This window comes from Eublepharis macularius, chromosome 1, assembly GCF_028583425.1.
Source record: "Eublepharis macularius isolate TG4126 chromosome 1, MPM_Emac_v1.0, whole genome shotgun sequence".
Classification (NCBI taxonomy): domain Eukaryota; kingdom Metazoa; phylum Chordata; class Lepidosauria; order Squamata; family Eublepharidae; genus Eublepharis; species Eublepharis macularius.
In genome coordinates, this window is record NC_072790.1 from 26,084,701 (window position 1) to 26,099,023 (window position 14,323).

Sequence of the window (14,323 nt, forward strand, 5' to 3'; positions counted from 1 at the left end):
GTCTGCACTCCATAACCTTGTGTTAGATGTTAACAGCAGGCTTACTTTATTCATCCCTGTGTCTTTTAAATCCTAATGTAATTTTGATGACGTCTGTGCAAGGAAGTCTTTAGATGCTTAGAGCTTGCCGCAGTAAGCCCTGGAGAAACTATGCTAAGGCTAGAAGCCTCGCACACCTGCCCCTTTGGAATCCTCAACATATTTAGTAGGGAGAAAGCCCCTTTGAGCTTAATAGGACTTACCCCTGAGTAAACGTGCTTAGGATTACAGTGCTTAGGGTTACAGTGTAAAACATTACAAATAATTACACCTGCGTCTAAAGATGAGATGTGCTACGATTTTATTTTTTAGTACATATATATAACTTTCAATACCCTGCATTCATTAACCGGAACACACCAGCACAAAAGTTCTCGGTTTCTGGTAAAATTCGATTTCTTTAATCCTTGTCTCCTACACACATTGAAAAACTGCCATGCACCTCAAAATTAAAGGGGAATAAACATGAATCTAAATAAACATTTTTTTAGATCAATGACAGCACACCTCCCCCCCTCCCCTTAGGATCATTTCAAAACCATTCCAAGCACAATGTTTTAAGTGAGAAGTGAGGTTTGTAATCTGTATGCTAATAGCAGCATCCACTCTGCAGGTAAAAGCTTGAGGTGGCTATTTGAGGGGACATCCTTAAGAACTCCTGTTCTTAAGGAAAAATCCCCAAAGATTCTTCATATTGAGCACAGGCACAAAAAAGGTAAGATAGGCTGGAAGAGGGAAACTGGTGTTCTGCGGTGGGTGATGTGAAAAGACTTCTTTCTGATCCTGAGACCCTAGAGGGCCGCTATCAGTCAGAGTAGTCGAGACCTAGAAGGCAGCCATATGTGGTCATCTGCTCTAACCCTTTCCACACCTTACCCACAAGCAGCATCCATTTTTTCTGAGATTGGGGAGGAAAGGCACCTACTTTGATGCATGTGATTGATGGTCTTCTCTTTTTGGAACTGAATGCTACGGACTCAGTGGACTACTGCAATGTGCTCTGCTTGGGGCTCCCCTTGAAGAGTGTTCAGAAGGTGCAACTAGTGCAGAATGCTGCAGTTAGGCTTCTGGTCAGGGCCAGCTACCAGGAACATGTGGCCCCAATATTTGTGCCATTAGACTGGCTGCCAATCTGCTCCCGAGCCCAGTTCAAGGTGTTGGTTCTATCCTTTAAAGCCCTACATGGCTTGGGACCAGGGTATCTGAAGGACTGTCTTCTCCAGGGCTTTGTTTCTGGGAAAAGAGGTGGTGGGACTCAGTGGGTTGCCCGTGGAGAAAATGGTCACATGGCTGGTGGCCCCGCCCCCTGATCTCCAGACAGAGAGGAGTTGAGATGGCCCTCTGCACTGCTCAGCGATGCAGAGGGTCACATGCCCTGTGACCATTTTCAAGAGGTTCCTGAACTCTGTTCCCCCGTGTTCCAGCTGAAAAAAGCCCTGGTCTTCTCCCATACGTTCCTGTCCAGGAGTTAAGGTCACAGGAAGAGGCCTTCCTGATTGTCCTCTTAAACAAAGAAGCCAGGTTGTCGGGTACCTGAGAGAGGCCCGAATTGGTGTCGGCCTCACAATTATGGAAAAATCTTTCTGGGGAAGTGCACCTGCCCCCCTCGCTTAAGGAGGCAGCTGAAGACTTTAAAAATGTAGGATGGCTTTTGTTTAGCCACTTTTTACCATACGGGTCCTTTTTTGAACTGTGTTCTTAATGTATTTTTATGTTAGTTTCTGTTTAATCTTGTAAGTTGCCTTGAGTAAGGTGGAAAGGCAGCTAATAAGTGTTCTACATAAATAAATCAGTATAGGCAGGCGAAGAAGGTGACGGCGAGAACCGATCTGGGCGCAGGGCCAGGGCTCTGGCAAAACCACTCAAAGAATTGCTTGGGGTGAAACAGCGAGGAGGGTCCTCCTGACGTACTGTTACGGCTCTGCTTGCACCCCCAGAAGCAGCAGAGGAGGCAGCTGGTGGGATCCCCCTCCTCAGCCTGCCTGTTTTTCTTGTGGTTTGTGATCTTGGGCCTTTGTTAATGTAGCTGCACAGCCGCACCAATTTATATTCAACTACTAATAGTCCATTTCGCAGAGGTGCTCTGCGAACAAGGACGGTGTACTGTGGTTGTATGAGGGTAAGCCCCCTACCCCCTTCCTACATATTGGATTCGTTTTGCCAAAATGCAGAGCTTTGTATTCGTCTCTGAATATTTCGGTTTGTTCGTTTCAGCTTTCCAACCAAGGTGATTTTGAATTATGTTTCTGTCTCTAAGGTATTAGCTATTCCTCCCGTTATGCAAATCTGATAATGATTTTCTCCATCCCTTCATCCAAGTTATTGATCAAAATGTTGAAAATCATTCTAAGCGTGTTTCTAAAAATCATATACATGGCCAGCCACTTTATAGGCATGCAATATGAAAGAGGCTTTTCTTACAGACACAAAATGGGGAAGAGAGGTGGGATTTGTAACCTTTATTTGCTTGTCATTCGTCAGAGCAGCCCACAGGGGAACAGTGGATGTTTTGAACTGGGGGGGGGGGAAGCCTCACACGAACACATGAATCTGCCTTATTCTGAGTTAGACCATTGGTTAGTCAAGGTCAGTCTTATCCACGGCTTTTTTTCAGCAGGAATGTGGTGGAATGGAGTTCCAGCACCTCTTGAAAATGGTCACATGGGTGGCGGCCCTGCCCCCTGATCTCCAGACAGAGGGGAGTTGAGATTGTCCTCCGCGCCAGCGGCGCGGAGGTCAATCTCAACTCCCCTCTGTCTGGAGATCAGGGGGCGGGGCCACCACCCATGTACCCATTTTCACTGAGGGTGATTTAAACTTTAAAAAACTCCCCCCTTGTTCCAGCTGACCCAAAGTGACGTCATTGTGCGGTCCTGGGTTCCGCCACCTCTTTTCCCAGAAAAAAAGCCCTGGTCTTCTCTGTTCTGACTGGCAACACTCTCCAGGGACTCCGGTCTTTCAAGTCACCTACCACTTGTTCCTTTAATCTACGGCGATGATGGGTGAACCTCCTGCATGCTGAGCAGATGCTCTTCCACTGAATCACAGCTCCCTCCATTGATTGTGATGGCTGAAAGTAACCCTGCTCAAAATACCTAAAGCAGGAAAGGTGTTCTATGGATTTGTTTATGTTCATACTGCTATTGATGGTTGCACATAAAGCGCAGGCCCCATTCCTTTAATTTGGGGTAACAACCACAGAGATACTTCACACTCAAATAAATTTGTCTGTCTGTCTGTCTCATCAGTGCAGTGTGCTGTGGTCGTATGAGGGCGAGTTCAAACCAGACTCCTTCCACAGGACCAGCTGCTGTGTGGGGGCCTCAGGGCTATAACGGTGGCCTGTCATGTGCTGGCTACTGAGAGCATGAACGGGCTGTGTCCTGTTTGTGTGCATTCTCCCTTGCTTCTCTATACAAAGTGTGCATTGCAACAGCAGAAGGGACAGGCTATCTTGGTCTGTGAAATGTTAGGGAAAGTTTTAGAGTAGGAAAATTTGCAGCAGAGGTATAAGAATACAGAGTAAATACATCCTGATTGTTACAACGGTACATGTATGGCAGCCTCCTGTAGAATTTTGCTGCAAATGTTTATGGAGCCCAACATGGGGCCCATTTGAATCAACTCCAGCAAGACAAACCCATTGCCGCCTCCTGTGCCAGCCAGGTCCAAACCGAGCTGCTCAGTTTGAACTGGGCCGATAGTGCCTCAGGTCCAGGGGGTGATGACCGTTGTCTCTTGCACTCTCAGAGGGAGCTGCATGCCTGTGAGGTGTCAGCCTCACGGCTGCTTGGCCGGCCTGGCTGATGTATCAGCACGGCTGGGTCGTGACAAAGGGCCTTCCCCACAAGATCCCACCAGCATCTTCATCGTGCCCAAGTAGTCAGACTGGAAGAGGGCCGTCGACATCATATTCCGTAGCAGTCTTGGGAGATCATGTTTGATGCCCAGTGCCTTCACTTATTTATTTAAGCCATCAAACTCATGACCTGCATTTTTACTCTTTTATGTGGCCATCCATTTTAAAGGCTTATACTCTGTTTCAGGCATTCCGTTTCTTGCATTTATATGGGGAGGGAGTACTATGCACAGTTACCACGTGTGGCATGTGGTTGCCACTTTCTCTGAATGGGGCAACCCATGGATATTCTGGCTTCAGTTTACACAGTCATATGCCCAGATTTTCTGGGTATGCATTTGCGCATACTGAATTCATGCAAAGCGGCAGTCACGCATATCAAGACAGTGGCGTGTAGTGTGCACTCGCAGCAGAAGCATGAGAAAGGGGATTGTACATCCCTTTGCTCCATAGCTTATTAACAATGTGCATGTGTACACTGATTTCCAGAATGTCAGAACAAATGCAAATACTGTTTTAATAGTTGTTACATGAACCACAGGATTATTTAAAAATCCTTCCAGACTGAATGTTTGTAATACTGTAAGGAATAAGTTCTGTTAACAGACAAACCCTGGCTCCAGGGGCTGAAAGTTATAAAATTATCCTGTAGTCTTCTTAGAAGTTCTCATCAGTGTGCCATTCACGGAAGTTAGTATATGCCGAGTACGTTATGTTCTAACACTGCTGAATATTGTGGTCCAAAGTGCTATAAATCATGGGACGTTTTGTTGCATTGTTTTAGATAAACCACAGACAGAGCTCAGTAAGTGAAAAAACAGCATCAAATAGCATTTGTAGACAGCAGTGCAGAAATTACCATTGCGCACACTAAAATATATAATAAAAAGCAGACTACAAAATCAAAAGATGTTGCAATCAAATGCAATTATAATTGTTCAATTTTTTAAAAAAAACACAGAATGCACAAATCTGACATTCTGCGCAGGAAGGAAATATATTGATGGGAGCTCACCTGTTGAGTGCAGAGCTGTTATGGTGTGGTGGTTAAATTGCTGGATCTGGGAGACCCAGGTTCCAATCCCACGGAAGCTCGCTGGGTGACCTTGGGCCAGTCCCACACTCGCAGCCTACCTGAAAGGGTTGTTGTTGTGAGGATAAAATGGAGAAGAGAAGATGTAAGCTGCTTTGGGCTCCTATTGGGGAGAAAAGTTGGTATAAATGAAGTAAATAAATCCATTTCGATGTTGTTTCTGCAGCTTAAGCACCTGCAGAACCATCACAAGATTAATGGACAAGCCAGTATAGCAGCACTGACCGGCATGCAGACACTTAGGCATGCAGGAAGGCATATGGGGGTGGTTAAACAACACCATGAGATGACAGCGTCCAATATAAAGGCATCCTTCGCATACAGTGCTTGGCCAGAAAGAAATCAGGGGCCTTCCCAGGGCAGAAATCCCTGATATGGGAGGACAGCAGTAGCCTCGAATGTCTGTGGTCACGAATGCCTTGATAAAATAACAAAGCCAAAAATCAAGTACCAGTTTGCCAGGGAAAAAGCTAGAGCTAGGGAAGGAAGGAATCCCAAACACAGTTTCTAGTGAGCTTTACAGCCAAGGGGATAAGAACATAAGAGAAGCCATGTTGGATCAGGCCAATGGCCCACCCAGTCCAACACTCTGTGTCACACAGTGGCCAAAAAACCAGGTGTCCTCAGGAGGTCTGACAGTGGGGATAGAAGACTTGCCCTCCTCAGGAAAAAGGTTCGAGCCTTGATTTGGGAACATTGGATCTCAAATTCTCATCAGTGTGTGGTGTAGTGGTTAGAGTGTTGGGCTACGAGCTGGAAGACCCCAGTTCAAATCTGCACTCTGCTGTAGAAGCTCACTGGGTGACCTTGGGCCTGTCACACACACCCGGCCTAAGCTCCCTCATGGGGTTGTTGTGAGGGGAATATGGAGGGGAATCTGAGGGGAATATGGAGGAGAGGAGAATGATGTATGGCGCTTTGGGTCCCCTTGGGGGAGAAAGCAGGGTTTACGGAACGTGAAATAAATAGATCAGGACATTCCGTGGGACTCCTTTGTGTGGGTGCCTGAGAGCCAAGCTACAAGTGACGCCTGACACAGCTTCCCTCAGGTTCTGATGGGAAATGTAGGCATCCTGGTCTTGCAGCTGTAATGGAGAGCCAAGCTGTAAAACCAGGACGCCTACATTTCCCATCAAAACTTGAGGGAAGCTGACAAGTGTCCAACCTGTGTCAGGCGTCACTCGTAGCTTGGCTCTCTGAGTGAGGGGAACAGCTTTTTGCCGGAGAGGGAAGACTCCTCATGCACAAGGAAGAGCACAAGGTAGTGTTGAGTTAGGGAAGGGCATAGCCATAGGGCCTCTGTATAGGTGTTTGTAGGTCAGGGGAACTCTGATGGAGAACAACGAGGCTGTTAAAGTCGTGTTACTTCCATCTTGGGTGATGCAGAAATTGCTTTTCCCAGTTCCTCTGTCTTGATCTCGTTGCTGGTACAGGCCAGGACAGTTTTTAAAAAATCCTCCATGGTTAGGCTGTGGAGGAACAAGGCAAAAGGACAGGGGGACGTTGTTTTGTTTCTGTTTGTGATGTAACCAACATATGTATTGTATATTTCATTGGAGAATTTATTTGTGGCTTTTGATGAAGCTGTGAGCCTTGCGAAACTGGACAATTTAGCCAGGCAAACCCGTTGCCAATCTCCCGCCGGGAGCAGCCGGAGAGTGTGGTGCGCTCCCCTGTCTTCTTGATTTGACCCTCGGCATTTGTGAATAAAGCTTTGGATTGCAGCAGCAGTCTTTTGGCGTGTCCTTAGTGTGCCTTTGCCTGTGGAGGAACAAGCCAACTTAATGCGTATTACTGAAACCTGCGGTTGGATTCAGCCAATTTCCCCCCCTCAGTCTTGCATAATCCCCCCCCCCTGTTAGTAAAAGCCTCTGAGTCTCTCTACACGAGACATCTGACATATGAAGAATACGTGTCAGGAGAGGCAATGTTAGCCGGGAAGTGTAGTTTAAAAAGACAGAGCTGGCGGCAGGGCAAAGGCTTTGCTATACACTGGAGCTGTATGAAGGGGCTGTGAAAAACCAGAAGGAAACTTCAGCCCATTATGACCTCTCCAGGTCCAAGCCTGGCTCTGGAAGGCAGCTCCAGCCCATTTCCATTCCTTGCTACCCTCTGCTTGTAATCCGACACAGTTTGAGACTGTGGAGAGGTGAAAGGCTTTGGGGAGGCAAAGATGAAATTAACAAACCTTCTGAGGAGCGGTCTCCACCGGCTCTGACTTTTTAAACTATGCTTCCCGGCTAACATTGCATCTCTTGATGAACACTTAACAAATACACACCATGGCATCTCATGTAGAGAGACTCTGTCCTGCATGGCTTTTATTCAATGTTGGTTCTCTTGTCCTCAGTATAGCCTTTTTGATTGATCAAGGGGGGACTCCTTTTCCATTATTTACCGGTAGAAAAGTGGGTGGGATCCAACTCCTTGTCTGGATCAGTCAGAACAGCATATGTATATTGGAATCCAGGAGGACGTTAGGGGTTTTGTACCACCCATCCAGCTGCCCTAGTTGGTTTTAGATGCAAGAGATATAATGGTCAAAATTCCCACTCCATAGGACTGGTGTCCCATTACACAGTCACAGGATCGGACAGAAAGGAGGCTCATGAATCAGTGTAGCTTGTGAAGGGCTCGCTCCTCATTCCATCCCCAGAATTGCCGGAGGCAGCCAGAGAGCACAGATACACAAAACAGGCATAAAGGAGTGCTGAATGTGTGTGCTGTAGCCTGTTGGATAGGCTGAGATGAACTACGCAGGATGTCCCAGGTTCAGTCTCTGACGATGATCGGGGAGGGTAAAGGACTGGGAAGGAAGAAAAACACACTGAAGGCTCTTCAGCTATCCAGCCCATCAAATGGGACAGCGCAAGGGAAAAGAGCAGGCTGTTGGAGAAAAGGAAAGTGTTAGAGAGGCGTGCTTTCCTCTTCAGATGGGCAGTCATAGGAAAGATTGCTCATGAAGCAGAGATTAAGAAAAACGTGCTTCCTTAGAGACACACTGTCAAGATAGAGAGATCTCCAGTTAAGCCCTTCCAGTGCATCTGATGAAATACCAGTGTGATGATTGGTCATGAGGCAAGGAATGTTCTTTTGACAAGGCATCTTGTGTGATTCTATGTATAAACAGCCACCTCAAAGGGCAGCTGCAGGCTTTAAAACTGTCTTATTCGTTTGCAGCACGCCCATTCTTTGATTCAGCTGTTTAGGAGCTTGCGCATACGATTATGAGCCTCATCAGGTGAGCCTCATCTCGTCAGATCTCAGAAGCTAAGCAGGGTCGGCCTTGGTTAGTAATTAGATGGGAGACCTCCAAGGAAGACCAGGGTGGCAGAGGCAGGCAATGGCCAACCACCTCTGTTAGTCTCTGGCCATGAAAGCCCTGCCGGGGTCACCGTAAGTCAACTATGACTTGAGGGCAGTCTGTACCACCACACACAGCCAAATCGCTGAAGCCTCCCCCTCACTAGGGATGCCAACTCTGAGTTGGGAAATGCCTGGAGATTTCAGGGTGGAGCTTGGGTTTTGGGGAAGTGAGGGTCCGCATTGGGTGTAATACCATAGAGTCTGCCCTTCAAAGCAGCCATTTTCTCCAGGGGAACTGATCTCCATAGCCTGGAGGTTAGTTGTAATGCCAGGAAATCTCCAGCCCCCACCTGGAGGCTGGCAACACTATTCTTCACCCCATGGGAACATGATCTGTTCCCTTATACTGGAGCTGCCGGAGCAAAGAGAAAGTACTTGGCTTGAATCCCACAGAGCATTTCCATGGAGTGGAGGATTTCTGGCTGTAGAACTCAACTCGCTCCTCCTCGCTCCTGCTGCAGCCCCAAATGCCCCCAGAGCAGCACTTCAAAGGTTATTATGGGCTGCAGCCAGGTGGAGAGGCAAGGAAACCCCTCTGTCTGTGGAAATGCTTGTGGGATCCAAGGCATTATTTGAACACTTTGTAGAAATCGGAGGCTGTTTTAAACCAACAGAGTTGGGGAGGCGTTGTAGGGTAGAGCGGCTTTGCTCTTCTCCTGGGTACTTCAAAAACAGCCTCCTGTTCTCCATGATCCTTCATTAATTACTTCCTGAACGCATTCTTAATCAGTTCTCTTCCCAGAGGGAGGTGGCTGCAGTTAATACATTTCTCCTGGCTTCAGCATTTGCTCATATAATAATACTTTTCATAATTGTCATTTTAGTAATTGCAATGAGGAGCATGTGTTTTTTTTAAAGAACAGTTGACATATGTGGCAAAGAAGAAAGGGGCACTTGCAGCCGTTCCGCCACAGTAAAGGAGGCACTGCACCCTTAATGAACGGGAAGTAACAAATTAGCTACCTTGGAGCAACAGGAGCAGCTCGGGAGTGACTGTGAAGGGACGGCTGGGGGCGGAGCAGCCATTTGCCGAACCAGGCTGCCTTTCAAGGACGCAGAGTCAGAGAATCTTGCCTTTGGGGAAGGGCATGGCCAGGTGCCCAAGGGGAAATGCAGTGCTGGGTGGAACCTCCATTCCAACTCTGCTCGTGGGGAAGGAATCCTTCCGCAGCACTAAAAGGTTCTCAAGTGGGCCTTTTGCAGGATGCCTGTGCGCACGATGCCTATTGAAAGTGGTGGAAGTGCTCGCATGCTAAAAGGCTCGCACCCTTGTTCACGGCACATACGCTTCCCGCTAGGGTTGGCCACTCTGGGTTGGAAAATGCCTGGAGATTTGGGAGGAGGAGCCTGGGAAGGGCAGAGCTTGGAGAAAGGAGGGACCTCAGTAGGATACAATGCCATAGAATCCACCCTCCAAAGCTGCCACTGTCTACAGGGGAATTACTGTCTGTCATCTGGAGATCAGTTGTAATTCTGGAAGATCTCCAGACTCCACCTGGAAGTTGACAACCCTCCCTGGCACGTGCACACACAGTCTCTCTCTCACACACACACATTTGTCTATGTATTGCTGCCTATTGCTGCCAACTGGATGGAAACCAGTTGCTTACTCAAGATCCCCAAAGTGAGTGCAAGACAGAGGATGGAGCCGTATGGTTCTTGAACCCCCTATAGGCTGCAGCAATATCCATTTCTCAGAAGGAAAACTAACAAAGTTGGCAAAAATAATTTGTCTAAGGCCACAAACTGAATGCAAAGCAGACTTGAGCCCATCCCTTGAAATCAACTCCTCCTCAATTGATTTAACCCAAAGTACTCCTCCCCCCGCCCCCCGTAGGTAAAGGTAAAGGTAGTCCCCTGTGCAAGCACCGAGTCATTACTGACTCATGGGGGACGTTGCACCACGAACTTTTTACGGGGTGGTTTGCCATTGCCTTCCCCAGTCATCTACATTTTACCCCCAGGAAACTGGGTACGCATTTTACCGACCTCGAAAAGATGGAAGGCTGAATCAACCTTGCACCGGCTACCTGAATCCGGCTTCCACCGGGATCGAGCTCAGGTCCTGAGCAGAGCTTGGGCTGCAGTACTGCCGCCTACCGCTCTGCGCCACGGAGCTCTCCCCCCCCCCCGTACAAATCCTCATATTTCTCTCACTTCCCTCGTGTCTGTCGAGTGTTCTTCAGTGAAGCCTAACCCTGTTCAGGAATAGCCCAGTGTTCTGATTTTCAGCCCCCAGTTTAAACAGGTAGGATTGAAATGTAAAATAAGCAGTTGGTCTTGAATTGGTTGCTACCCAGTGTGCCAGCTCTTTCAGTTTGATGTCCTCAACCTACTCCTTTACGTTCCTCCAGCCGATAGCTGTTCATCTGCTCAGCTTCCAACGTCGGGGCAAGCAGGGAGTAGACGCTGAGCACCCCTCTTTGAGATCTTGTGCTAACACGTGGCAGTCAGAGCTTTAAAAACCCAGAGCTGCCAGCAAGGGCCACATAAATACATAAAGAAAAGATGGTAGTTAGGGAGAAATATTTCCCCTAAGAGGACATTGTGTCGCAGTGTGTGCTCTATATGAGGCGTCACGGATGGACTCCCCTGAGAAAAATAGTTCCCTGCTGCGTAGGAGGCCTGGTTAAATATTAACTGTCAGTTGACTCAATGAATGCTTATTATTTTAATTGTACCGAGGTATTGTAGTTGCTTTATTGGGTTTTAAATGCATTTTCATTTGTTATGTACATAGCTTCAGACATTTGTTTCGTAGCAGCAGCCAATAAATAGCTAAAATAAATAAATGCTGTTATCTGACCACACTCAAATTCTCCATGAAGCCCAAGGTAGCTGATGACGGGCCTTTAGTGTCGTCTGCTAGTGAAAGCGGGAGCGATAATTGGACCTGCCTTTTACTGGTCTATGTACAAATACTTCTTGACCAATTAAATGCTCGGCCCTGTTTATCCACAAAACTAGACTTCTTTGTTTGAACCATGCAGATATGGGAAATTTGATGGTGGTGATGGGAAAAAATATAGGTGAATGAAGGTCATTATTCCTGGAAAGTCTGTTAAGTTCCCAGCTAGGAGTTTAAAGAAAGCCTGACTGAGTTAATTATTCTGTCCATCCCCATTTTTTAATCTGAAAAGGAAAATATTTGCTATGTATTTGTGGGGGAAAGAGTACAAATAGATTGGGATCAGTCAGTATTTTTTGCCGAATTCTGCCATATGTTGAGTTTATCGTGAAGCATTTCTTCTCCTCTTCTTCTGCCTTGTTTTTTCCTCGCATTGGGCTGCTATAAAAATAACACTTCCCATCCTTAAGAGAGCCACAGTGAGCCAGTGACCAGGGACTCCTTCAGCCTGAACCATCCCCAGCCCTTCTCCTCCACCCTTAGCCATGCCTTCGTTTTAACCAGAATTAAACCAGGGTGTGTTTCTAATCCAAGATTTATAACCCCAGTTAGCACTAACCACCATTACCTTGGAGCAGCTATAATAGATCAAGGCGGAGACAATGGCAGGCTAATATATGCTTGAGAATGGTGGTGAAACTACGTTTACTTCACACACAGCAACGACCTTTATTGGCATAAATAATACAGACGGAACAGAAGAGATGTTGTAGAATAAGTTCATAGGGCAGCACAATCAACGTTTACTTACAGTGTTTCAATTCCTTGTCTTGCATTACACGCTTCATGTCTATTTTTCGTGACACTTTATTGTTTGTCATGACTAAAACGTTTCCTAAAAATCCACTTCACTTTTCACTCAAGCTGTGAGTTGGATCCCATGGTAAATCTCCATCGATGGAAGAGATTTCAACAGCGAAAACAAGACTTCTGTGTCTCCCCACTCCTGTTGCAGACTGGAAGGATCCCCAAAACATTGTGCTTCGGGGACAAGGAACCCCAAGGAACAGCATGAGAGGAGAGCTGGAGATCTGCAGCAGGGAAGGGGATCAGCAATAATCACGCCCCCATTCCATTCGCAGAAATTTTCCATGGGATCCCAGCAAAATAACTTGAACATCCATGTACCTTTTCCAACACATAAACAAGATTAGACATACTTGTGTCTTCTGAAAGTTCAAATTGTGTTTTTCCCCCCTTCCCATAATGAATGATGAGATCATGTTAGAATACAAAATAAGGTTTCCAGCGTCCAGTTGGACGCATGCATATTTAAAACAAACATGCATGAACTGCCTATAGAATAAGCACAAGTACTGTAGGATAGTCTAGGTTTCTAGCAGGAGAATGCTGGCTTCATGTACCAGTAAAAAACCGAGTGCCAAAATGGTGGTGACTTCCATTGGTATTGTTCTGGTAAGTATCAATTCAAAACCTGTAAGCTTTCTTTGTTGAGTGATACTGAGGTTTGGGGTGGGTTAGAACCCATAAATAGGAGGGCAGTGTCTTGCCGTGAATGACCACCAGTTGTTATTAGCAGAGCCCCTGTATTTGGTGGTCGTGGACTCTCAGAGTTTATATACGGCCATTGTTTGTATCGGGTGTGATTCCTTATGGTTTATATGACTTGCTGTTCTTTTGGGGAACCAAAGAAGTGGGATTTTCTTTTTTCTTTTTTTTTTTAAAGATAATAAGTTATATCATCACTTTTAAGCAAAAAATGGATATTTACAGAATTTTTCCCCCATCTTTTGTTACAATTTTTAGGTGCTTCCGAGCTGGGCCCATTTTCAGATCCCAGGCAGTTTACAAGCATTTCATCTCTCACTGAGAGCCGCTTCTCCAATCCACGAATGCACTATCCGGCCACCTTTACTTATACACCGCCAGTCACCTCAGGCATGTCATTGGGTATGTCGGCCACCACTCATTACCATACCTACTTACCGCCACCTTACCCAGGCTCGTCCCAAAACCAAAGTGGACCATTCCAGACCAGCAGCACTCCATATCTCTACTATGGCACTTCGTCAGGATCATACCAGTTCCCCATGGTGCCTGGGGGAGACCGCTCTCCCTCCAGAATGCTTCCTCCCTGTACCACCACGTCCAACGGCAGCACACTATTAAATCCTAACTTGCCTAACCAGAATGACGGTGTGGAGGCTGACGGAAGTCACAGCAGCTCCCCAACAGTCTTGAATTCTAGCGGCCGAATGGATGAATCTGTTTGGAGGCCGTACTGAATTTTTGTCCATGCAGCCTAAAGTCTGTGAGCCAAAAAAAGGGGAGGGGGCATCAGCTACTTATAAAGTGCCTGTTTTTTAGCCGATTCTGTTGATATGTGCGACTGTGTAGCTGGGGATGTTAACAGCTCATTGTATACATACAATATGAAAATGATCTTCCAGCGTCATAGTTCCAGTCAATGTGGATCAAAGCACATTTTTTTTCCCTCTTGGGAACATTTGCCCAGGTTTTATATATTAAAACGTAATGACTCCCACACCAAAAAAGAAAAAAAAATTGATGCCCATTTTGTCCAGACTTGTTCAAAAAAATTAGCGAGTTCTTTTGCCAAGCGAGGAGAAACGGACTCCTGCAATTACTAAGGCAAAGCCTGTGCTCTGTTTGATTTTCAAAATAAACAAAAATGCCTTGAACTTCAGGTACGGTTGCAGCTCTAACCATGTATAGGAGCCATGTGCGTGCAAAATGCAATTCACTGCTTGTGTCTGTGCACATAGGAGCACAGCTTCCATATCTTCACATTATAATGATTTCATCTTATCAAAGTGCTGCACCAAATGAACGCGAGGATGCACTAATTATTCTGTCTCAAAAGAGAATCCTCCAAGGTACCAAAACAGCCTTGCCTGTTATTTGTTATGCATTTATGTGACTGCTTTTGCCTTAGTCAACCAAAAAAAAAATCTTGGGGATTAAAAAACTCTTAAAAATGGAATCCTTTTTTCTTATGCAAGAAAAAAAAACGGCAATATGTCTTACTCACACTAAAACAGTATAGATAATATGCGTGTTTGGCTATCTTGTTTTA

General features: G+C 46.3%; 1 protein-coding gene across 3 annotated transcripts in view; it reads left to right on the forward strand.

Moving 5' to 3' along the window:
- The window catches only part of RUNX2 (RUNX family transcription factor 2), a 257,963-nt gene extending 244,367 nt beyond the window's left edge, over window positions 1–13,596 (forward strand). For all 3 annotated transcript variants that reach the window (XM_054995562.1, XM_054995642.1, XM_054995701.1), the window contains one exon: window positions 13,033–13,596. In XM_054995562.1, coding sequence (XP_054851537.1) covers window positions 13,033–13,511 — 479 coding nt within the window. In that variant the 3' untranslated portion in view covers window positions 13,512–13,596. The remainder of the gene's footprint in view (window positions 1–13,032) is intronic.
- Window positions 13,597–14,323: the final 727 nt, after the last annotated feature.